Below are 24,131 nucleotides of genomic sequence, written 5' to 3' on the forward strand. Positions count from 1 at the left end.
GGCGCGGCCACACTTACCTGCTGTTTGTTCTCTTTGGAATATGGCAACATGGTAGAAACGTGGAACATGATCTCATGCCCTTGGTACACAGTATAAACGGAACTTATCCCTGTGGTATCGTCTGTAAGACACAAACACCGTGTGGGCACAGACGCCGAGGGCACTCGCACAGGCTGGGGCCAGAGCACACCATTAGTGCGGCCCACGGAGGTGCTGGGTCACTGTCAGAGTCCACGGTTGAGGAAGCCACAGCGAGGGTCACACTGCGGCTGGCGCGGGCTCCTGACAGCGAGGCGAGCTCTCACCTGCTGCCCAGTTCATGCCTACCTTGAGGAAGCCACGAGAAGCCCGGACTAAAAAGGAGAGTATGTCACAGGTGCTGGCCTCCCCACGCTGGGCTGCAGGACGGAGTGCACGCGAATGGCACACGCAGCGTGCAGGCCACGGGTCAGGCTGGGCCTGGGGCCAGGCGTTCTCATCAGCCACCTTTCTTTCGACAAGTCACCCCACTTTTCTCTGAGTCAGTTTCTTCCCCTGATGATGGGGTCACAATAGTGTCTCCCTCCTTTGGGTGTGGAGAGGCTGTCACAGGCCACTGAAGTGCTCAGCAAAGGGCCTGGCCGCAGCCCAGCCCGACATGGTGGCTGTGACCCGAAGGGAGGCTGAGAGCTGCTGATGGGGATGAGGAACGTGCAGCTTTGGGGTCCCAAGTGGCTGGCGCTCGTGGAATAAACCTAAGACCTGATCTCTGGGGCCTCATGCCTCACCCTGCACCCGTGATTATCTGAGAAAGGTGGGGACCATGCTGGCTTATCCATTAACACCCTGCGAAACCAGCCCTGGCACAAACACTGCTCAGCAGTGAGGCCCATGAGCAGACCACGCAAAGCTCCCTGGGGCCACCCAAGTGTCCAGCAACCCCATGCGGGTGTGAAGCTCAACTCCCCTCTTCTATGTCCCTCCCTTTGTCCACCTCAGGTGTACATGCAAAGGCACATCAGACTGAGTAGCAGAGACACACAGACACCAACCAACCCATGGTCAGCTCGAGAGCACGCTTACTTTTGGTGTCCAGACCGCCGCGGTAGCCTGTCCAGCCCTTTAGGGTGACTGTGTCACCAAGGAGATGTAAAAACTTTTGAAAAGCGTCACTTCCGACTTCTGTAAGGAGAGATAAAGCAGGACAGTGTGTGGTGCCAACCCGTGCTCCCTGCCTGCTGGAGGCGCCTGCAAACCAGCGAGGCTCTGCAGACATGCCCGCAGACCCTGGTCCTCCTGGAGACGCAGCGGGAGCTTCCTAGCCCCCAGGAGGCCGAGGAAAGGAAAACTGCAGACTCAGGCCAACCGACCCTGCCACTGCCAGACTGTGGTCACAAGTGCCACAAAATGACACGCTGCCAGAAGGAAACATCACCGCCGCCTCCCACCCCCACGCCCCGGCTCTATTCACAACACACAGGCCTGTAACAGGACCCTCCCGTGCTAGTAACAGGAAGATGCTTTTTCCTGTTGGTTCACCATTCTATCATGTGTTCATGTTTTATAATATACAAACATAATGACCATTTTATAAGCCTCCCAACCACGCACACCACAGAGAAATAACTTTCCTCCTACCAGAAGGTGTGGGACCAGCAATGCCACCTGCTGTCCCAGTTACACTGTATCTCTGGTGCCAGGCCTTGCAGAAGGCAGCTGATTAATGAGTAATTGTCAAATGGACAAAAGAATGAAAGAGGGCAACAACAGCCCCTCAAAGTTGATCCTCAAATTTACCCTGAGACTTCATAAAACAATGGGCAGTTTTTTTTTGTATGAAAGACAACTGAGCCCACGTGTGGCTCTGGGTTGTTAAAACTGCAGCAAAGGGGGCTGGGGTTTGTATTCGGGGACAGCAGGGAGACACTCACCGTTGCTGAACATCTCATCATCAGTGAGCTGCCCATCTTTGGCAAAGAGAACCCCGAACTTGAAGTTCACAGAGCCCTAGGAGAAGACACACAGGCTGTGAGGCCCGCCGGAGGGACCCTCTGCGCCCGAGGCGCGTGCAGGAAGGTCTGTCAAGTGAAGGACCCGGCCAGCTGGAAATGGAGGGCTCACGCCCTCCATCTCGAGGTCAGCCATAGAAAGACGGCGTTCCTTCACTTTTCATTGATTTTTATAGCTTCCAGACGAGAAAATGCGGGACACCGCTTTTGTGTGAGCTCGTCATCTGTCACTGCATGTCTCATGGTGCCTGAGGATGCCAGGCCTGTGCTGTGGCAGAACAGCAGCCGGGAGGGCTGCACCTCATTCACTCAGCCCAGCCGCAGCCACACCCGGGCAGCGGAGGAGAGCAGACTCAGAGCTCAGAGCCACGGCCTCGGGCTGAGAGTGGGAGACCCTGAGAATTAGGAGTAAAAAGTGCAGGCAACTTATTCTAAAGCCTCGTCTCCCCACTTCCTAAAGATATTTTTAATCTCAAGGAGTCAACAAACAGATGTGGAGTTAAAAAGCCAATCAAGAGTTATCCACACAACTGTTCACTCTTCTATTCTTGACTTTAAGCACTGGATAGAAATTGGATCCTGTGAGAATAATAAACACCGACTGAGAAACGGCTTCCACAGGGAAGAGGAAGAGACAGACAGGGCCCGGGAGCTCAACTGTGTATTTAATGGTTCTTTCTTCTTCTTAAGCTGGGTAGTGGGTTTAAAGGTCTTCATTACCTTATTTTTAATATGCATTTTGTCTGCCTGAAACATTTCATAATAACAAAAATCTGAGGTTGGAAGAGAATCAACCTTTGCAAGGCAGTTTAGGGGTGTTCTGGGTGGTCACTCAGAGGACAAACTTGTTTCAAGCACTGGCCAATGGGTCAGAGGGGGAGGTCAAGGCAGACCGCCAGGGTTTAAAGGTTCCAGTTGGGCTCCCTGACCTTCTCCTGTCCCTACACACGGCGGGACACAGCACAGTGTCGGGGGCTGGTTCTCTCTTCAGCATGAGCAGGAGGGAGGACGCCCCAAGCCACCTGGACCCCCTTCGCCTCCTCCACCACGCAGCGCTCATCTCAAAGGGCAGTTCCCGAGGCCTCTGCCGCCGCCCTACAACATTGCCATCACTCCCACGGTGCAGGGCGCATCGCCGGCGCGCACCATCCGTGCCCAGGGCCTGTGGAGCCTGCTTCCTTGTCCCTTTCTACCACTCGGACGTGAGTCCGGTGGAGGAGGGACTGGATGTGGACGCTTTCCTCCGAGCCAGCAGTCAGACTGCCAGAGAGGACTGGATAAACACTCCTGACACTGTGTGTGTGGTAAACGAGAGAAACAGAATAAACACACAAGCTGCCACCATGTGATCACCTCTTTTGCCCGAACTAGTTTTTGGTCACTTTACTGGGCTTTGCCAGGGATCTCTAGCCCCCTTTTCCAGGTTCTGACTCTACTTTGGAAATGATGACAGCAACTGCAGGTCTCCCATTGTCAGGGGTCCCAGCATCTTGGGGCCCTGCGAAGGACCCTGTGAGGAAAACAGAGCAGGGACTGTCACAGAGGCCCCAAGACTGACTGGGCCGCAGTCAGCTGGAGGCTTGCAGGAATCAGGGCTGCAGGGTCCCACTCAGTGTCTCCATGTGCTGGCTCCGGGCAGGACCCAAGCCCATGTGCTTCCGACAAATTCCCAAGTGATGCAGATACTGCTGGTCCAGGACCCATTTTGAGAAGCTTGGGGTGAAAGGAACAGACGAGCAGCCTGCCCGACTGCCAGGGGCCCGGGCCCAGGCAAGCTGAAAGCCAGCAGGCCGAGGCAGTGAGCCGTGATGGCGCAGGCTGGTGGCTTGGGGGGGGATCACTGTGCCCACACTTGCATTTTGCCACAGGACACTGGAAGCCCAGGGAAGATGAGACGCCTCAAAAGGCTCCCTGTTTCTGACCCACGTCATCTGTCTTGTCTTCTTTTCTTGTCAGCTCTCGGGGTTACTGACGGTGCTTATGCTTGTTTACTGGCTGTTTTTGTCTTACCCGATTGTAAGCTCCATCTTGTTCATCAACATCTCCCCAAAGCTTCCCTCAGTAAGTGGGACACAGACTGCAGGAGCTCAATCAATGTTTGTTGAATGAATATATAAATACATACAGATCTTCATCTACCAAAGCAACTGGGATTGTACTGCCCTGTGAATTCTTTTCAGTAAATACTATGTCACGGAAGTAAAGGTCTACCTCATTCTCGTAACAGTATCACAGCATTTCATAATTCACTCCATCCATCCATCCATAGTTCACTTATTCACCCAACAAAGATTTCCTCTGTGCCCTCTGTCTGTACTGGCTAGGAAGGGCAGAGTCTGTCCCTTCTCTCATGGCTTACATTCTGGTGGGGGTGAGATAAAAATATAAAGCAACGGCCCTCCCTGGTGGCGCAGCGGGTTAAAGCGCAGCACTGAGAATCTGAAGCCACTTCCGCATGAGTTCGATTCCCGCCTGCTGCCTGACCCGGAGGAGACCACATGGCGAGCCAGACCTCTCCTGACCCGCCCGCTGCTTCCCTCAGCAGTGTACTTCGTCGATCTGCCTGTTCTGCTCCCCACTCTGTCTCTGGTGAAGCCTCTCACCGCCCCTGAGCCTCTGGCCTGTACCCCAGTTCTGTATGAATAAATAAATAAATCTTTAAAAAAAAAAATAAAGCAACGAAGATACAAGGGTTTCAAAGAAAAAAGAAGCAGAGTAAGGGGGTTGTGGGTGAGAAGCTTCAGCTACCCCGTGATCAAGAAGGGCTGAGGCGCTTCGCAAGGGAGGGCGTGGCCTTGAGCCCCTCCTGGCAGCATCCCTAGTGGGGCCGTGGGCTCTCCTGGGGGGTGGAAGGACAGGGAGTCGCGTGTCAGCGCAGCGCAGAGGGCGAGGGCAGCATGCATGACCGGCTCCTGCAGGGCTGACCGGTCTGAGGGGCGGGGTGGGAAGCCGTTCGGTCGCGATCATCAGGATGGCCCAACTGACGTGCTTGCGAGGGACTACTGGGCACCTCATGAGGAATGGCGTAGAAGGCTGGAAAGCAGAGCTGATGGGTGGGTCAGGGATCAGGCCGTGGGAGTTGGGGGGGCGGTGGCAAGTGTGTGCCCAAGAAGTGCCAGCAGGAGCAGCTGGTGGACGAGACACAGCTCTCATTTTCTTCTCACTGCCTGAGGATAATATTTTGGTTATTTCCCTGTGTTCATTACCTGCCTAGATACATTTTTAAAAAGTGGAGCAACGGAGGGCCATGTGGCTAAAGAAGGCACTCTGTCAATCGAGGGGGCTAGCAAAGTGGAAGTACCCTGCCCTTAGGAAACTTAACCCTCACGACTCAGCCTGTTAACATGGCTAAAATGGGAACATTTCCAAGTAGATTTAAATACAGGGATTGTTTTTATATCCATACAACTAGTTGCGTAGAAAATTCTGAAGTATACCTTGAAAACATGTCGGAAAGTCTTTCAGGGGAACTAGATGCACATTGTACAAATCCATGCAGAGGTGTGACTGAAAGGAAAAGTCATGTTCACGGTCACAGGCGACACAGAGCACAGCGGGGACGAACGGCTCATAAAGCTACTCACCTCTTGTTCTTCTAGAACCAGCAAGTCCTGTCAAATAAAGGTGTAAACATTATGTCCCTGCTTAACAAGCGATTATTTAATTTTGACTTTCTGTGGAAACTAAGCTTTATCTCACTGACTCTTACACCACTCTGAGTGTCCTGACGTGCTTTAAAAAGTTCAAATTTAGCCCTATCCAATTTTATGGAATACTTGGCCATTTGGGAGACTCATATTATTCCAGGACTCTCAGGAACCAAAGATGAGACTTGGCAGTGGGAAGGAACAGAGACACGCGGATTTCTCTATTATCTGATGCTAGTTTATCCCATATGCTTCTGGGAAGATTTTGGCTGATAAAAAGAGCAGCTAACGGGCCCTCCCTGGTGGCGCAGCGGGTTAAAGCACAGCACTAAGAAGCTAAAGCCACCTCCACATGAGTTCGATCCCCACCTGCCCCGGAGGAGATCCACATGGCGCGGCAGACCTCTCCTGACCCGCCCACTGCTCCCCTCGGCAGTGTACTTTGTCGATCTGCCTGTTCTGCTCCCCACTCTGTCTCTGGTGAATCATCTCACCCTCCACATCTCTGGCCTGTACCCCAGTTTTGTATTAATAAATAAATACATCTTAAAAAAAAAAAAAAGACCAGTAACATTTAAAGGAGCATCAGGCCCGTCCCACTTGGGGAATGATGCCTTCTTTATGAATGCAAAGTCTTCTTTTGTGACCTTTCTGCAGCTGTGCACTTTGTGTGAGAAAACTCTCCCCCAGCCTGGCTCCAGGCTTCCCAGGGACATCTACAGAAACCCGCTAACGGCGTGAAACTGGTGCAGCAAGTTTCACACACATGCGCACTCTCTCTCTCTCTCTCATACATACACACAATGATGGGAAAGCGCGGACATTTCCTCATCAAGGGAAGGAAAATCAGAACAGAAATGTGGGGAAAGCATGAAAGTGCTTCTGTTGGGCGAAGAGCAGACCCCAGCGATGGCGCAAGCTGACAGGAGGCGCTGTATCCTGTTTCCTGGGCTTGTTTACTTTGTGGTCCAGAGAAAAGGGCCAGGGATGACACAGCCTGGCTCTGCTGGCCACCATGCAGCAGCAAGCAGCAGGAGGGACCCAGTGACCTGGAGGAACGCCTTACCCAGAGTGGGCCCTGCGATTCTGAGGATTGTATCCACATTTGCAGAAGGAAAGGAAAACGACGAGACTGGGGTGTGAACCCATACCCCTAAGTCATGGGGGGTGCTGAAAGGAGGGCTATTTCAATAAAATATCACACACACACACACACACAGAATGATGACCAGTACAAACTGGCATGCTTGCCCTAATTTTTTTAAAATTTGCTATAAAGAATCACTTTGAAACACAGCCTTGACTTAAAGTTGCTAAAAATTTAACCCAGCACAGTTTTTGTTACCTTAGTTCCTTCTGGGGTTGAGGCAGGCACAAGTGCCGTTAAAGTTTCTCTTAAGATAAAAGACTGGGGAATTCACAACTCTAGATATTCTGGATGAGCTAAACTGAGAGACGCTGTCTCTGTCTTCAAAGCTCGCTGCGCTTAAAGGCATTCCGGCGCCACCAAGCTCCTTGTGCTGCTGGGCCAACTGCGCTGTTTCCCTAAAAAGCTCACTTGAGCACATGCTGCTGGCAGAAGACCCCCAAGCTCCCAAGGACAGACACCCACCTCTCCTCCAGCCCTGTCCCTTGACTGCCCTGCTCTGCCCCACTCCTTGGTGCTTAGCCTGGACACAGAGCAGCCATAGCTAGTGAATGCCGTGCTGGTTTCCGTTTCAAAGGGAGGTCCGCAAAGCTCACTGTGAAGTGGAAAATGGTGGCTGACCTGTTGATTAGCTGAAGTCGGGACCAGCCCGCGGGCTGGCAGGCTCAGGCAACCCCTGGAGAGCGCCCTCAAGGCCACACGCTGGACTCATGTGTCCCAGTGCCTGTACCCTTGCTTTAGTCAATAAATCTGCTGCTGCCTAATTGTTTGGCCTAATTGTTTAGCTTCAGAGTTCCTCGGGGCCCACTGGCGTAAGGCCTGCTGGCATAAAGAAAGAACTTCCTCATCCTCTCTGAGTGCTGCCTGGTTAGCTGATAGGATCCTGCCAGAACAGCTGACGCGGTCTGGCTGACATCTTTCTGACGCCCGTCTCCTAGGCTGGGACCCTCACCTGTATTCCCGTAGCAGACTGTTCTGCCTCAGCAGTAAGAAACCGGGATGGCTTTCAGGGCGCCCTCTGTCCAATTAGCTACACAGCAGCATGCTCCATGAGTGAGTGCTCAATAAACACATATTGCATTTCATTAATGAAAAGGAAAGCTCACATTCCACCCTTCTGACAGCACATAGTAAAGAGACTGGCCTTTAAGTCAATCGAGTCTTGGACACACACTCTGGCTCCTGGACTGAGGTCCTGATAGTCCAGTAGTTGTCAGGAGTGGCCACACCTCACAATCGCTCTAATTTTGGCCTTGGAACCAGCAAATGAGAACCTCAGAGGTTCTCCATGACAACATTTTCAAAACCCCAAAGGTGGTTTGGTTCATAACCTGGGCCAAGACTCACACGACCTGAGGTTATAGTCTAGCACTGTGCCCAAACTTAGATGATTATGAAATGAAGCATAAAATTCTCCGTTACCTTTTGTATCTCAGGATGAAAAATTTCTCTGGGTCCTTTCTCAAATTTGTCCAGATTCATGGCACTGAAATAGAATGGACAGAATAAGCCAGTAGAAAAAGTGAGGTAAAACAAGTCCTGGGTCTGCAGAGGAGCTAAATCCTTTCTCCAAGAGCCAGAATGGACACGTGCAAGGTCGGGCCCATGGAAGACACAGCCCGTGGGGAGCAGCTGACCAAGGAGTGCTGAGGGTGGCCAGCCAGCATGGAGCACCGTGCTGATGCGACGGTCCCCGGGGACACACACCCAGGAAGAGAGCAAGGGGGGCCGGATAGCCCGTTTCAGGCTACCTTGGTAGAGCTTCAAGCGTCTTACTTTCATTTACTAAAAACGCGCTCCACTGACTTTTTATAGCAATTTATGATCAAACGAAACGCAGTTAGAATGATCTGACATGTCTTTCTTCCTTTGGTAACTCCCCAGCCACTAGCGCAGACCTTCCTGGACAGCATAGAAATGGTAATGTCCGTGAGCCCAAGCCCTCTGGGGACCTGAACTAGAGAACCTCGAAGCCCTTTCCAGGCAGGATCCCCGAATGTGTGAACAGCAGTGGAAACGGTGACAGCTAGTGCCTCTGGAGCCGTCCCTCCGCCAGTACCCTGGGAGTGTTTACCGGGACTATCGCCTTTACGCTTCTGAAGCAGGGCCCATGTGAGTGAGTGTGTGCGTTGTCCTTGCCTGGTTTTGCCATTAGTGTAATATTGGCTTCATAAAACATATTTGGTGGTATTCCTTCCTTCTCAATTTTTTTGAAAGAGTTTGTATAGGATAGGCACTAGTTCATTTCTGAGCGTTTGGTAGAATTCATTCGTGAAGCCATCTGGCGCATTTACCCCATTTTAAAGATGAGAGCGAGGCTCCAAAGGCGAAGAACTAGTCAGGCTAACCAAGCTGGTAGCTAGAAGAGTCGACTTTGAGCCTGAGCTTATCTCATCCCATAGTGTCTCTATCTTAACGTCCTTTCAAATTTTTCAAGTTCATGATTGTACCAAAGAAGATAAAATCATTCATTCGACTGGCTGCAGTTGTAGAAGTTTTTGCCTTTTCTATCTCTGAAGATATTTTCTCTCTGGAGCTTCTCTGGCTGTGAAGGGTGGGCTGAAAGGCAAAGGCCCAGCTGACATAACTAGATGAACCTATAAATAAATGAAAGCGCAGGCCAAGATGGAGCTAGAACTTCCTTTTAGGAAATAACATTCACAGAAATCTTAAGGCAGCATAATTCAGAGTATTCCCCTCAAAGCAAGTGACGATGTTGAAGCAGTGAGAAATCTGTGCTCGGTTTAGTGATGCTTTCTTAACTCAGCTTTCAGATTGCTCCAGAGAAAACCCAGAAGGTCTACAGCAGGGAGAAGGTCAGCAATTTGGCGATCAAATCGAGCTTTAAATGAAATACAAAACCGTGCACTTCCTAATCTTAGTGCTCCTTCCTCACTCATCCCTGCCCAATGGAGGAAGGCAGGATAGTGGCCCGGGAGACAGGCTTCCTCTTCGCACGTGCGGCCCGGCTGGTGGGCAGTCGGCCAGGGTCACACGGGTGTAGCTTTAGATCCCAGCTGTGCGGTTCACCAGCTGAGTTTCCCCAAATCCCGCTGTGTCTCTTGAGACTCTGATTCCTCATACATGAACATGACAGGAGGCCTGGCAGGAGCTGGTCTGCAGGTCTGCTAAGTGCCCACTGGCAAGGCACCCAGCACGGTGCCTGGCAGACACGGGCTGTAGCCGGGAACGTCTCAGCTGGTGACAGTGCAGTGGGCCCAGCTGAATGCTGGCCTTCCCCAGGGGAGGTCGCCACCCCACAGCAAGAGAGATGACAGGTGAGAGGCGGTGGAAAGGTTTGGGGGGGTGCGGCGAGAGGCATCTGAGCGGGGTACAGCTAGGTGTTCCAGTACTTTGGCAAAGAACAAGCCTACTCTTCTCTGGAAGCATTTGCTGAGAAATGAGTTTCTATTTCAAAGCAGAATAATGAAGGGAAGAGTGTTTCTTGATTTCCTTTACAACACCCAAGTATCCGTGTGTGTGCATGAAAACCAGCGGGAGCAGTGCAGTGGGCCGTGAGCACGTCCCGAGACCCCGGCCGCGTCCCATCACACCCAAGCTGTGCGACCTTGGCTCCCCGCCACCCCATCGGAGCCTCCATGTCCTCATCTATAAAGTTGGGGTAACACTTCCCAGCCCTAAGGGTTGTTGAGAACATCATGTGAAGCAAAGCACGCCAACACGAGCAGAGTCCAGCACTGAGACGTGGCTCAGGGCCGTGGGAGGCGACACCAAACAGGACAGAAGATCCCCCACGGGGCCCGGCCGCCTTCTGCGGAGTGGTGCTTACCTTAAGATGGATTTCACGGAGAGCGTTTTTGTGGGACTGTAGGGGAGGCATATTTTCTGGGTACCCTGGAAATCAAAACACCCAATCAGGGGGAGTCTGGCAGTTTCTGTGTCTGAAAGAACCTGGCTGCTTCAAAGGAACGCACGGCCTGTCACTTTCATTTCCTCGAAGCACACGCAGATGAACGGACACACTCCGTGTCAGGAAAGTCTCGCTGAGGCAGCACCTCCCACGTCCCCACCCCCAACTGGGGGTTTAGGCGCTGCCCCAGAAAGGGCCACCCGACCAGGAGGCAGGGTCTCTGAGGGAGGGGCAGGTCTCTTCCTCGGCAGGAGAGAGCAGCCCCCACATACTCATGACCAAGCGCCGTGTTTCCAAGTCCAAGGCTTTCTGAAGCCCTAAACTTTTGGAGGTTTTGAGACCTTTGAGAAAAAAAAAAAGTGTGCATTTATGTTATCTGTTTGGTTGCTAGAAGTCTATTTCCTCTCTAAAGCACCGCCCGTGGCCCCAATTCACAGAACGTTCTCAAGCGCTATTTGTTGAGTGAAAGGGAATAAGCTGAAGGGTTCAGGTCCGCACCCCAACCACCCATACAGAGGAGCCATCTCTTCCCAACCCCCAGAGGCCCCGGCCCGCCCCACCCATGAGGGATTTTCACGTGGTTAGCAAAGGCGTGATGACGCAGCCCACGCCACAAACTTTCTAACTCTGACTGATAATAAAGCTGGCAGCACCAGCTGCGAGAGCTGGGCGAAGACATCCCGTGCAGAGAGCAGGCGCAGAAGTAATGACTTTCCTTGTGGTTTCGGGACACACCTGCCAACTCCCCTGCCCCAGCCCTGAACAGGACCGCAGGAGAAGGGCTGCTCACCCCTTGCAGCCTCAGCTCTCTTTTATCCCCACGCCCTGAGAGCCCGGCCATGCCATCCCCGCCCCAGGCTGGCAGATGTCTTCTCCACGCAGCTCCAGAAACTGCTTGCTGCAGCGGGAGTCGCTCTGCCCGCTGGGGAAATGAGGTTGAGCTTTCCTTTTCATATTTTTGTAGTTTGCATTGCATAGATTAAAAAATATATCCAAATACACGTTTTGATAGACACTTACATTTTCAAATTCCACACACCGCCCCCCCCCCCAACCCCTGAAGCCCAGTCATGGCCTTCGGTGGGTGCCAGCCAGCGGGACTCGGGTCCATCCTGAGTCTGGCCTTGTTGCTCAGTTCTCACCGTCTACCTCTCTTCCTCAACAATCACACCAAGGCAGCTTACAGAGAAGCCGGGGCGCCTAGGGGGTACGGGCCCCGCCCTGCCAGGTGGCCACGAGTCTTCAGGAGCAGCCTTGGTTGCTGGGAGGCAGGCGGTGGGCGGCAGATGCAGTCCTGCGACGCCACAAGCCGTAAGGCTCTTCCTCCCCACTCTTGCAGCTCTCTCTCCAAGAGAACACACCTCGCAGCCTGTGTTCTCAAGACCAACGTGGGCATGGTGGGGCCAAGTTCAGGTACCGACAGCTAAGGGAGCCCAGAGAGGACCAGAGCTGCGTGTGCACTTTGCCCACGTGTGCAAGAGGTGCGTATGCAAGGGGTGTGAGTGCGAGCGGATGTCAGGAGGATGTCGCCTCGATCATCTGAGTCACTGGATTTTGATGTCTTATTTGCCGTATCATTTACAAGGAATTTTTACAAGTATGAATCACTTTTTAAAAAGCTTTTCGTTATGTCTAGAAGGAATACAGCTGAGACACGTCAGTCTGTTTAAGGTGGGGTTCTAATCTAGTGCTCCCAGACCGTCTCATCTAGAACGTGGGCTGGCGGTGGGGTGAGGAGGCTGGGTCATCTGTCTTGGGTTCCCCACAGCCTCCAGCCCGGCTTGTGCTGGGGGCCTAATGGCCGGCCCCTCCCCTCCCCCACGGTCTTCTCTGATTTGCCCCCTTCCTCCCTTCCCTCAGCCTGGCTTGCCGCTGATGGCCAACACCTCCTAGCTCCAGCACAGACCTGGGCCGGGAGAGGCTCTGGACAAAGTGCCTATACTTCCAGCCACAGGGGACCAGCCCTGCACTGCGCTGCCTTCACTGTGGTCTTCAGGTTCAAATCCCACTTCTTGGGCTTCTCTAATTCAGCCAGAGGGCCTGGCGATCCCCTTGTCTAGTGCTTGGCGCCCCTATGTCTGGCATCTCTGCCCCTTCTCCTGCTTGTTGAGGGGCCAGTTCCCTCACCTCCTGGTCTGTTTCAGTGTCACCTCCCAGGAAACGTTCTCTGGACTCTCTCAGACGTCAGCGGTTCTCTGTTCTCATTCTGTCTTCATTTCCTTCAGGGTGTTTACCACAAGTTATGATATACAATAGAGAAACTGTCTTCAGAAATTAAAACCAGCATAAGTTCTTCATTTGTCCCCTCTTCCTTCCCTGGGATCTGGCAACTGCCCCAGGTAAAGAGGTGGCCTTTCCCAAAGGAAACGTGGTAACATCGAGAAGACCCACCCGGAAGGCAGAAATGTGAGACCCGTGCTCCCTGTCTTGGTGAAGGAAGATGACAGAAAAAGTAAGGGGTGGCGGGGAGGGGCGGCACTACCCTCATTTCCAGAACTGCCCTTGTGCGAACTGGCAAACAACTCTGTCAGGGTGCAGCTGAATGAGGTTAAAAACTAAACCCCACTCCTGACTCAGCAGGCAGGTTTGGGAAGCTGGGACAGATAAGGGGATGGGTCAGGCTGCCTTGGGGACGAGGCTATAAAACCGACCAGCACGCAGAGGAACCAGCCGAGTTCCAGGAACACAGAAGACGCTTCTGGTCAAAGGCCAGTGTTGGCGATATCCCAGCAGATATCTGGTGCAAACTGGTACCCAAGTTAGAAATCCAGTGAAAACAGAGTACAAAAGAGAACCTCAACTCTTCCTGAGGGCACAGACCTCTTCCGTCTCGCACACTGCTCCCCTCAGCAGTGTATTTCAATCAATCCACCTGTTCTGTTCTCCACTCTGCCTCTGGTGAATTCTTTCACCTCCATGCCGCTGGCTTAGCCCTGATCTCCCCACAACACTCTCCACCATGACCTTCGAAGACAGATGCATACGCTTTAAGAACAGCTATGGGGTGATATGACCACGGCCCCCACTCCAAGGCTGAGACAACAACTCAACCGCTCACTTCGAGGCCTCCCTCGAAAGAGCCCTCAGGTTCAGCCAGAACCTGTTCACACAATGAGGGCAGTGACTGGCTGGCTTCCAACATAAAAGCTGCAGGATGAGTGACTGGAGCCTAAGGCCATTTCCCTGCCTCCTCCCACCCCACCCTATGCCCAGGGCAGGGCACAGCAGAGGTGACCAGGGCAGAGAGTTCATAACATGCAGCCAGTTCACGACAAGGCAAACTGCTGGGGGAGGACTTCAGGGTCAGGTGCTTCCCCATGACCCCCTGCCTGCCGCCCCCAGACAAACAAAAACTGGCAGGACCAGTTACAAGTCATGGTTCAGAGGCCAGATCAATCACTCCACAGCAGAAACCAGAAAGAACCTGCAGGGCCACGCGTGGGTCCAAGGTGCCCTTCGGCCACCATGCACGCTCATAAACGCTCCCACGCACCCCAAGATCGACTTCAAGAGGAGCAGGAGGAAAGGAAATCAGACAGACTATTTGTCCAGAAGAGACAGAGGCATCCAAAAGGAATACTGACACCGGAGAGACCGGTGCACTGTAACTAGTGACCACTAAAATAAACAAGCAAACCCAGGGAACAACACTCCAGGGGCTGCAGACAAGGGCACGGTCCTTCTCGGCAGCTGAGCAGTAAGGACAGACTATGGTGTGTGCGTGTGAGAATGCGGCCCACAGCTCAACGTGCGCTCGCGGTGCTGAGCACGACTCGTGTTTCCAGAAAGCACAGCGAGCAAGAGCAGCACTTGCGCACTGTGGATGGGACGCAGGTCAGTGCGGCCATTCTGGAAAGTGGTCTGGACCTTCCTCAGAAAACCAGAAATGGAACTGCCCTAAGGAGCAGCGGCAACCTCACTTCGGGGTGTCCGGCAGGGTACCGGCCCCACCACGTGCAGGGCAGCGTCGTCAAAGAGCTGGGGCCAGTGCAGGCAGCTGCCGTGAGAACACTGGACAGACATGATGGGAAACTGGTGATGAGGAAGGATTTTCCCACGTGCAGCAAAATGGTGGGGCCTGGAGGGACATGCCAAGTGAAATTAGTGTGAAAGATAAAGATAAATACAGACTATTTTCACCTAGAGGCGCCGCATGAAGAAACAAAGCGACACCAGAACAGAGGTGGCCAGAGGTAAAGGGGGCGGGGGGAAGGCAGAGGGGCCCCACGGACGGTGACGGTGGCGGTTCGCTTTTTGTTTAACAAAATAACAACTGAAAAGGACAGCTGCCCCATCTGCAGCGGCATGGAGGGGCAAGCGTCCGTGTTTTCTGCAGGAAAAACTTCACAAGAAAGGTGGAGTCCTTAAGCCTGATAGGAAAGGAAAAACTCTGAACATACATGCAAGTTTATTTAAGGAGGGGCACAGCAGCGCAGATGTGAAGCTGCACTTCGGCATCACCCATAGCTCACCCAGTGAGCACGTCCTGAGTTCCTGAGCTGGGCGATGCGCTAGACCGGAGCAGCCCCCGCGTCATGGAGCTCAGTGACAGCAGAGGATGACGTGCACAGGGCCACGGACGGCGGCCACAGCCTGGCACGCGGCCCGACGGCACCTGGCCCGTGACTTCTCCCTGTCCGCCCGGATGGCCGCCACCCAGGCGGGTGGCCTCTGGTAGGACTTGCTGTGGTAGGTGGCAACAATCCGTGCTCAATAAATTGATCTTATTGTTATTAGTATCACTCTTGGTAATTAGCATGAGAAGTGTCTGACTACAACTTACTCCAGTCGATCCTAGAAATTCTTTCCGGGGTTCTGCAGTTGCGGCTGTATTGTTCTAGATGCGGATCATGATGTCTGTGCAAGACATGTCAGGATCAAATCAGTATCTTTTTACATTTCTGTATGATCCCCTAACCCCAAAAAAGAGCTACGTGGCAGTTTTTGATAAACTGTGGAGTTGAGACGAAAAGCAGGATGCCGTTGCCTTCCCTCTCCTTGCCTTGCCACGCGTCAACTCCGTGCAGGCCACAGGAGGACTGTCTTCTTCCAGTGAGGCTTAGTTCACTGCTTTCATTTTTTCATCACACATGCACCAATTCAGAGCTAAACATTTTTATCCTTTAGGCATGCAAGAGCGTTTCTCAGATTTACACAAAATGAGTTTGTAATTTGACCCTATGAGCTCGACTCCAAACCTTTTGCTCTTTCCAACATGTCTTGTCTCTGAAAAAGCTTCTCTGAGAAGCCAAGGGGGGGAATGTCAATGGAAGAACATAATGAGAAAAGGTGAAAGATGCAACAGAGATCGAATAAGAGAACTACTGAAGAGAGAATTTAGGAAACAGGAAAAGACCACCGAGAGTGAGCGTCAGAAACCCAGGTGGCGGATAGAGCCCATGACACAGGGGCGCCGCGCTGGCCTTCTGAGCGCGGGGTGGGCCGCAGAGGACGGCGCTGCGCGGACCGAGTCAGGGGGAGAAGCACGTGCCAGGTGGGGTCACTTACCTGTGGACCACAGGGAAACCCAGAGGAGGGTCAGGTAAAGCTGAACTGACAACAAACCCCAGAAACCGGACCACAGACCTGAGGCTCCGAGAAGAAAAGCCGAGGGGCGAGAACAAAATGGGGGGGCACGATGGACGACGGGGTGGGCTGTGGAGACAGTGGAGGAGCGCCTGCACCTCTCAGACACAAACAGCAAAGCAAACCAGTGTTACCACAAAAGAGAAAAAGTGGAAAAAAGACCCGAAGTGGAAGGGCCTGCCTCCCTCGATCAGTGTCCAGGCCCGCTACGGGCAGCGGTACTGGCCTTGTGAAGGCTCCAGGGGTGCATCTGCCGTGTGGCCAGAGGGCAGGTGTCATGCCTCAGCAAGTCCTAGAAGCGCAGCCGGCTCCGTGGTGGAGCGGGCCTCGGGGAAGCGGCAGCCCTCGGCTGTGCCTTCGGGCTGCACCTCTGCAGCTGTATGAAATCCCCCAGGACACGCTGTTTCTTATCGTGGAAGAGCCAGCCCGTCACATTCAGTCTCACTGACTGCCTCGGTGAGCACTCAGTAACTGGGGTGTAACCCAGGGAACACAGACCGAGGGCAGTGGGCATGGCTAATGAGTGGCTGAAATGTGGAGAGATGCTGCTAAGTAGGCGTCTGCGCGTCACACGCGTGAGCAGCAGCAGCCAGGGTACCCGAGCAAAGGCCTCCGAGACAAAGGCTCCCTTGCCATCGGGCCACACGGGCGATCTGCTCTGCGGCGGCGAAGTGCGACGCAAGCCAGGTACTTACTGTTTTCCTCCAAAGAATTGCACGGTACTGAGGGACACGCTGGTTGTTTTGGTCAGAAAGCGTCACAGACAAGAAGAAGGGGCTCTTCTCGGCATCATTCCCGATGTAATTCTGGTGGACTGGAAAAGAAAGCAGAATATAGCAGTGAAAACGCACTGATTCCTTCTGTCCCAGGTGGAGGTGGCACTTAGGTGGCTTCAGCCCTTCAGCTACGCTCAGGGAAGAGTGAGCCCCACCCTGCGGGAGAGAAGCTGATGCTTCTGATCATGCCCCTGCAGCCACCAGCGCAGGGCTGAGCATGTGGCCCCATTGTGGCCAAGGGGACAGGGGAGAGCTGTGCCGGGGGGGCTGGAGAGGCTTCCTTTCTTTTCTGCAGTGGACTTCCTCCTGTGGACCTGGTCCATGTGTGTGTGATGTCTGGAATAGCTGCTACCATCTTGTGACCGTGAGGACGGCCAGCCTTGGTCACGGAGCCTCTGAATCCTTCAACCCTGGAGCCTGCCCTTCCAACCCTGGAGCCTGCCCTTCCATATTTTTAAGCCAGTTGAGGCAGCTAAAGGCGTCCAAAGTGACAGCACCCTCTTTCTCTAACATCAGCACTGCTCTGGGCACAATGCGTTCAAGCCCATGGGAAGACAACGACGTCCCCAGAGACTTCTTTCTTTATGAAGAAAGACACCAGGCCAAGTAGGTAGTCTTAGAATAATGCAGTGTCAGGTTTTTTACAAAGATGTTGCTTGGTTCTGACCACTCACTTTACAACTCAAGCATACATGTTCTACAAACAAATGCATCAGCTCTAACCCCGCAGAGGCCACTGTCCCCCACCCATCTCCCGTGGTCACTGGCACGCCTGCATCCCTCTTCACGTGCCAGTTCGCAGCACTGCTGCACGAAATGCACACGGCTACCAAGGCCCGAGCCCTGGCTATGGACCACGCTGGCCTAGTGCTTTCCTGGCACATCTCACTGAAACTTCTGTCCAGTCTACTCGGCATGGATTCGTAGTAACACCCACACTTCACAGATAAGGAAACTGAGTCTCAGAGGAGTGGGCAGTAAGTCGCGTAAGGTCCTCAGGTTATCAGCAGCAGCACCAGGACTCGACCCACGGTACAGCCAGGGGTCATGGCTGCCTCTGTCGTGCACATTGCCTGGCTCCTGGGAGGTGGGCCTGCGGCCTACAGAACGCACGTGCCCGGTGCCCTCTGGCCTGCTTGCTCAGGGAACTGCTCCTCTACCTCAAGGCCTCGAGGGTGTCTTCAAGACCCACAGACCTCCAGACTGGGCATGTACCCTATTAAGACTAGAGCTGTTTCCTACCTGCCAAATGCTTATCTTTCAAACGCACTTGTTCAGAGGCTCTAACCCTCCCGAGTTCCCCAGGAACAAAACCAACTGGCAAAAATAGATAAATAATGATAGATAGATAGATAGATAGATAGATAGATAGATAGATAGATAGATAGATAGATAGATAGATGATAGATTTAAGTAAGGAAAACGACTCTTGGGCTGAGACTCTGAGCCTACAAATAAAGTTACAAATAAGTCTTCAAATCTACAAAGCTTACTAGTGACCTTGAACTGAAACCCTCTGATCTCTGATATTTGTGTTCCTAAACTGGTTGGTCTCCCACAGAGAGGACCAGAAATTTACCAGCACTGACGTCTATTTTGTTACTCCTCTTCCCAACCACCATAATGGCATAGTTACCTTGTCCTAGAAAATACTTGAAATACCATCTGGTGTGGAATTCTGGGTTCTCCAGGTGCACATCTGTTCTTCGCCAAGTCCCTGGCAGAACAGTTGCATTCTGAAATGGAACAGAGTTGTGCCATTATTCAGAAAGTGTGGCTTATTCAGAAAGTAAGCAATAAGCTGGCAAAGAACCACTGGACAAAGAGCCAGAAAGACATTGCTAAAAGTATTTAAGATGGTTGGAACCAGGCGTTCTCGTTCAAAATGATGCCCAGTCAAAACCCACATCAGAGAAATATTCTGGAGGTTTCCGGGGTGCAGGGAAAAGAACCTAGTGGCCTTTCTATCTGTAACTTGAGCTGGACCCCTCTCCTTCCCGGTCTGAAGCCTCCACAGTGTTTGGAAGATGGTGCCCCCTAGAGGCACGACCTATGTCTGCTCCTCCTGTGACAGCAGGTCTCCCCTAGAACAGATGTCAGCTTCATCTTCAAGTTTGTATTCTTCACAATTTTAAGCATTTATCATAAAAATAAACCATCAAATGTGGAAAATGTGGGTAAACAGAAATGAATATCAAAGTTCTGTACATAATGACAACTAGTAAACCTAATAGACTTAGTCCTTAATAGATACATTCCGATGGGTTACATGGCTTCTCAGCAGGGCATGCATGTCACCAAGCTTATGACATTGCACCAGGACCTAGGAAGATGGGCATCAAGTCACAGTCCTGCCAGCACTGGCGGGGGACCCTGCCCACACCATGGACATTGCCTGCGGTCATTGCCAAGTTGTTTTCATTTGTATTTCTTTGTAGAATACTTGGATCACACCCATCCTTCATGTATTTAGTGGTCATTTACAACTTTTCTGTTTATGTTCTTTGCCAGTGTTTTACCACTGTATTCTTTTTATTAATGATTCTTTGATGAAATCTCTGAAATTAATTGCAAATGATTACTTCCAATTAAGTATTTGATGTTTAACTCTGTAGTGTTTTGAGCTATACAGAAATTATGAAATATTTATGGAATAACATTTTTTCCGTTTATGGCATCTGCCTTTAATATCATTATATAAAAGTCTTCTCCACCCAGAATTAAGAGAATTATCTAGTGCTACATTCTTCTACATGTTCTATTGTCTTCATGTAGCATTTTCTTTGAGGCATGTCAGAAGGACCGATTTCCCCCAGATAATTTATCAATTACTGGACACTCTTGCCATTCCCACCTTTATCAGGCATTAAATACTTTTATACAATAAAAAAGCAAATAGGGGCCCTCCCTGGTGGCACAGCGGGTTAAAACACAGCACTAAGAAGCTAAAGCCGCTTCCGCATGAGTTCGATCCCCGCCTGCCCTGGAGGTGACCACATGGCGCGGCAGACCTCTCCTGACCCGCCCGCTGCTCCCCTCAGCAGTGTACTTCATCGATCTGCCTGTTCTGCTCCCTGCTCTGTCTCTGGTGAAGCCTCTTGCCACCCCGGAGCCTCTGTCCTGTACCCCAGCTCTGTATGCACAAATAAATAAATCTTTAAAAAAAAAAAAAGCAAATAAGCCAATTAATAAATCAGCAGCAGATCTAAACAGACAGTTCACGGAAGAGGAGCTCCAGAATGCCAGTGGTCACCTGGGAGTGATCACAGCACTTCCAGTAAGGGAGATGCAGGTCAGAACCACAACAAGCTACCACGTCACGCTCGTCAGAATGGTACATATTTAAAAAGACCCCAACAACAAGTGCTGGAGAGGGTTCGAAGAGAGAGGAACTCTACACTGTAGGGGGGAATGCAAATTGGCGAAGCCTTCTGGGAAGCATACATATTTACCTTATAAAACTAAAAATGGAAAGAATGACTGCTGAGCAATCCTGCTTGGCACCTGTCCAAAGAACACAAAGCTATCAGTTCAAAAATTACACGCTCTAGAAACATTTACTGTAGCCTTACTTCCCGCAGGGAGGCGATGGAGACAACCTAAATGCCCAGCGATGGAGGGCTGGATTGGGAAGAGGTCGTCCACACTGGAATCCTGTTCAGCCGTAAGGACAGACAAAGTGTTGCCATTTACAGCAAACGGAAGGAGTTCAAGGACATGAAAGGTAGTAAAGCGAGTCAGACGGCAAAGATAAATAGTGATGTTTTACACAGCAGATGATTCCACAAAGCCAGACACTATGAAAACCAGGTGAGGTTCCTGAAGTTAACGAGAAGGGCTCAGGCATACGAGGATGGTGCTGGGAGCGAATGTGTTTGGAACACCAAAGCCATCACATGGTAGCTCCCACCTCTGACTGCTCATCCAGACGGACGGCGACGTTCCTTGGCCACCAGATCTGTCGGTGCCGGAACCTATTTTCTGACTATGACCAGGATGGGAGCGAGATGAAGAGGGTGCTCGGGGAACTGAGGGGTGCTGTTTGGGGAGAGGAGCTCCATTCTAATTTGCAGAAAAACAATTTTGAGTAAAATAAAGTGAAGTAAAAATAAATAAATAGAATACTTGTATTTTCATGGCCAGGGCTGAGGCAGGTTCATGTCCCGCTTCCCTGAAAGCTGGATTTTACCCTCTGGAGACTCTGGGATGTCTATCCTGGGCCATATGTTTCACAGACCCTAGGAACACATGGTCCCCACTCTAGCCTGCCTCCAGACATTGACTAGACATTTGCCATACATGTCTTTAATGCTGAAGATGTTTCCTTCAATTCCTAGTTTACAAAGTGGCATTTTCAGGAGTCAATATTGAATTTTATTGAAAGCTTTTTTGGGGGGGCCAGCCTTTGAGAGGAGGTTAAATGGGGGGCACTCACAATCACATTGTCACATTCAGCTCTTTAGAGGCTGAATAAGCAGAGCCATCATTGCTGAAACCTATTTTCTGACAGTGCTTGAGATGGGAGTAAGATGAAGGGGGACTGTTTCTGGAAATCACCCTACCAGGTCATGGTATAGTGTTTTGTTTTAATTCATTGATGAATTAAAAAAAAACGATATATGTCTCATATTTGTCAGTGAGATGATCTCCGTGTTTCTTATCTGTATATGTTTCTGTCATGTTTTCAGGGTTAAGTTGCTTTATAAAGTGAGGTAGGTTGCATTCTGTTTCTCAGTGCTTTGGAAATTCACTGGGAGACTCACTGCCACGTGTTAGGCTGAGCACTTTATCTGCGTCCTCTCCAAAGTACTTCTACTGACTTTATAAGGAAGCTTTGATTTTATTCCTCACCTTTCAGATGAGGAAGTGGAAGCTCAGAGAGTTAAAATGTGTTGCCTAAGGTTGCAGAGGTGAGAAGTAGTAGAGTCGAAACTAAGATCGGTTCAATTTCAGAAGTTCTCTCTCTCTTTTTTAATCTTAACCATTACATCATCTTCTGTGTCCTTTTAAACCTTTTTATATTCTGCCTTTTAATTTATGAAGGAGTAAAGATATAGGTTATGGTTTCTTAGGATGATTGTGTTTTTTTTTTAATTTTATTTTATTATTTAAAAAATTTTTTAAAAGATGATTGTGCTTTTATGTGACTTTCTTGAATTAAAAAAAAATGCTATACCTAGCGATATAAACTTTTATTTGGAAAGAATTTAAAACTTACATAAAAGTGGTAAGAACAAGAGTGTGAAGAGCATCTATGTGCCCTTTGCCAGATCGACCGCTGTTAACACTCTCCTGCGTATTCATTGGTTGCTACCTCTGTCTCTATGCGCACGCGTGCATACACACACACACACACACACACACACACACACACACACACACACACACTTTTCTGGACTATTTAAGACTGAGGTACAAGAATAATAGTCCTTTGTTCCTAACTACTTCAGTGGTTTCCCCTATAAGAATAGGGATATCTTCTTATATAACCACAATACAGTTTGATCAACTTTCATAAATTTAACCTCAATAAACACACTTAAATCTGTCATCTGGGGGCCTCCCTGATGGCGCAGGGATTGAAGTCTCAGTGCTATCAAGCTATCGCCAGCACTGAGGCCTAGCTTCAGTTTCAGCCACAAGGCACAGCAGACCTCTCCTGAGTCCCCACTGCTCCCCTCAGCAGTGTATCCAAGTTACTCTGCCTGTTCTGCTCCCCTCACTGTCTCTGGTGAATCCTCTCACCTCCTGCATCTCTGGCTTACACCCCAGTTCTTGTATTCATAAATAAATGAAATAAAAATTTAAAGACATTATCTCTATCCTGATTTTGTCAACTGATGCAAGAATGTCGCTTAAAACATTTTCCCCTTGAGTGTGGAATCACTTAACTGTAGTATCTCTTTAGATTACCTTAATCTGGAATCTTTACACAGACTTCCTTTGCCTTTTGTGATACATTTTTGAGGAATATGTTATTTCTCTCTATGCATTTTGTTTTGATTATAGCATGTTTGCTTGATTTACAGCAAGCAGAAAGTAAGCTGGGTCTTGTTTTGATCCAAACACTGATGCATGCAGTATTTGTTAAAAATAACTTTAAAATGCTCTTTAAAAATAAAATGCTCTTTAGGAAGCTTCTATGAAAATGAAAAAACAAAGTTTAACCCCACAATTCTCTTCTTAGCTAGAACTGCAAATTACTGCAACTGTTTTAAACAGATTTTTTGTTAAACTATGCATCCAGGAATATCTAAAAAATCAAAGAAATGTGCATATAAATGATCCCATTGCAAAACTTTACTGCATATAGTCAAGAAACAAAAGTTAGAAATACTATCAAATCTATAAAGATTCTAGGATCAATCCTTTCAACACATTCTACAGATAGCATTTAAAAGCAGGCAAGGCTTAAATCACTAAAACCAAAATTAAAAAAAAAAAAGTCAAGGAATCATTTCCTACCACATTTCTTACTTATATCTGCAGGTAAGCCAGCTAAAAAATACAAAGATGTAAGCTCTTATTCTGAGCATTCCTGTTACTTGTATTGTCCTCAAAACAATCTCTAAGAGATACACTAGATGTTCTAAATGCTTACAGTTATTATTTTCTCTTTGTTAGTTAGGTATTACATTGATAATCAATCCAATACTCAGAGGTGTGATTTTTTACTTGAAATTAATTGCTTTTTCCAAATTATCTTAAATTGCTTCTCACCACAGAATCACCTAGAATGAGTCTGATCGGTCAGTGTTGTGCTGTGGCCACAATTTGACTTCTGTGTTATTTCATACCATACTATCTTATTAATCACCACCCTCCTTTTCTAGGTCAACAGTTCTACCAAATATGGCTATTAAAGGTTACTTATAGTAAGATAATATTGCAAATTATGGTCAACCCACACTGTTTCACCCAGGCTTCAAACATAAAAAAATGAGAATCTTCACAAAAAAATACAAAGACACTACAAGTCGGTAGCTTCCCATAACATCAGACAGTACCTTCTTTTTTTGTTTTGTTTTTTTAAGATTTATTTATGCATACAGAACTCGGGCACAGGCCAGAAGTGCAGGGGCAGTGAGAGGATTCACCAGAGACAGAGTGGGGAGC

The 24,131-nt window shown here is 50.1% G+C and overlaps 1 protein-coding gene across 3 annotated transcripts in view; it reads right to left on the reverse strand.

The window, feature by feature from the left end:
- The window catches only part of GARNL3 (GTPase activating Rap/RanGAP domain-like 3), a 106,654-nt gene that overhangs the window by 35,815 nt on the left and 46,708 nt on the right, over positions 1-24,131 (reverse strand). For 2 of the 3 annotated variants that reach the window (XM_004677317.2, XM_012721380.1), the window contains exons 4-11: positions 18,652-18,751; positions 16,935-17,053; positions 10,573-10,637; positions 8,205-8,268; positions 5,573-5,599; positions 1,911-1,986; positions 1,063-1,161; positions 18-121 (exon numbers count right to left, since the gene is read on the reverse strand). In XM_004677317.2, the coding sequence (XP_004677374.2) occupies positions 18-121; positions 1,063-1,161; positions 1,911-1,986; positions 5,573-5,599; positions 8,205-8,268; positions 10,573-10,637; positions 16,935-17,053; positions 18,652-18,751 (654 nt within the window). The remainder of the gene's footprint in view (positions 1-17; positions 122-1,062; positions 1,162-1,910; positions 1,987-5,572; positions 5,600-8,204; positions 8,269-10,572; positions 10,638-16,934; positions 17,054-18,651; positions 18,752-24,131) is intronic. The other variant, XM_012721379.1, reaches the window with a different exon arrangement.

Source organism: Condylura cristata, unplaced genomic scaffold (assembly GCF_000260355.1).
Source record: "Condylura cristata isolate star-nosed mole 26May11 unplaced genomic scaffold, ConCri1.0 scaffold00006, whole genome shotgun sequence".
Classification (NCBI taxonomy): Eukaryota; Metazoa; Chordata; class Mammalia; order Eulipotyphla; family Talpidae; genus Condylura; species Condylura cristata.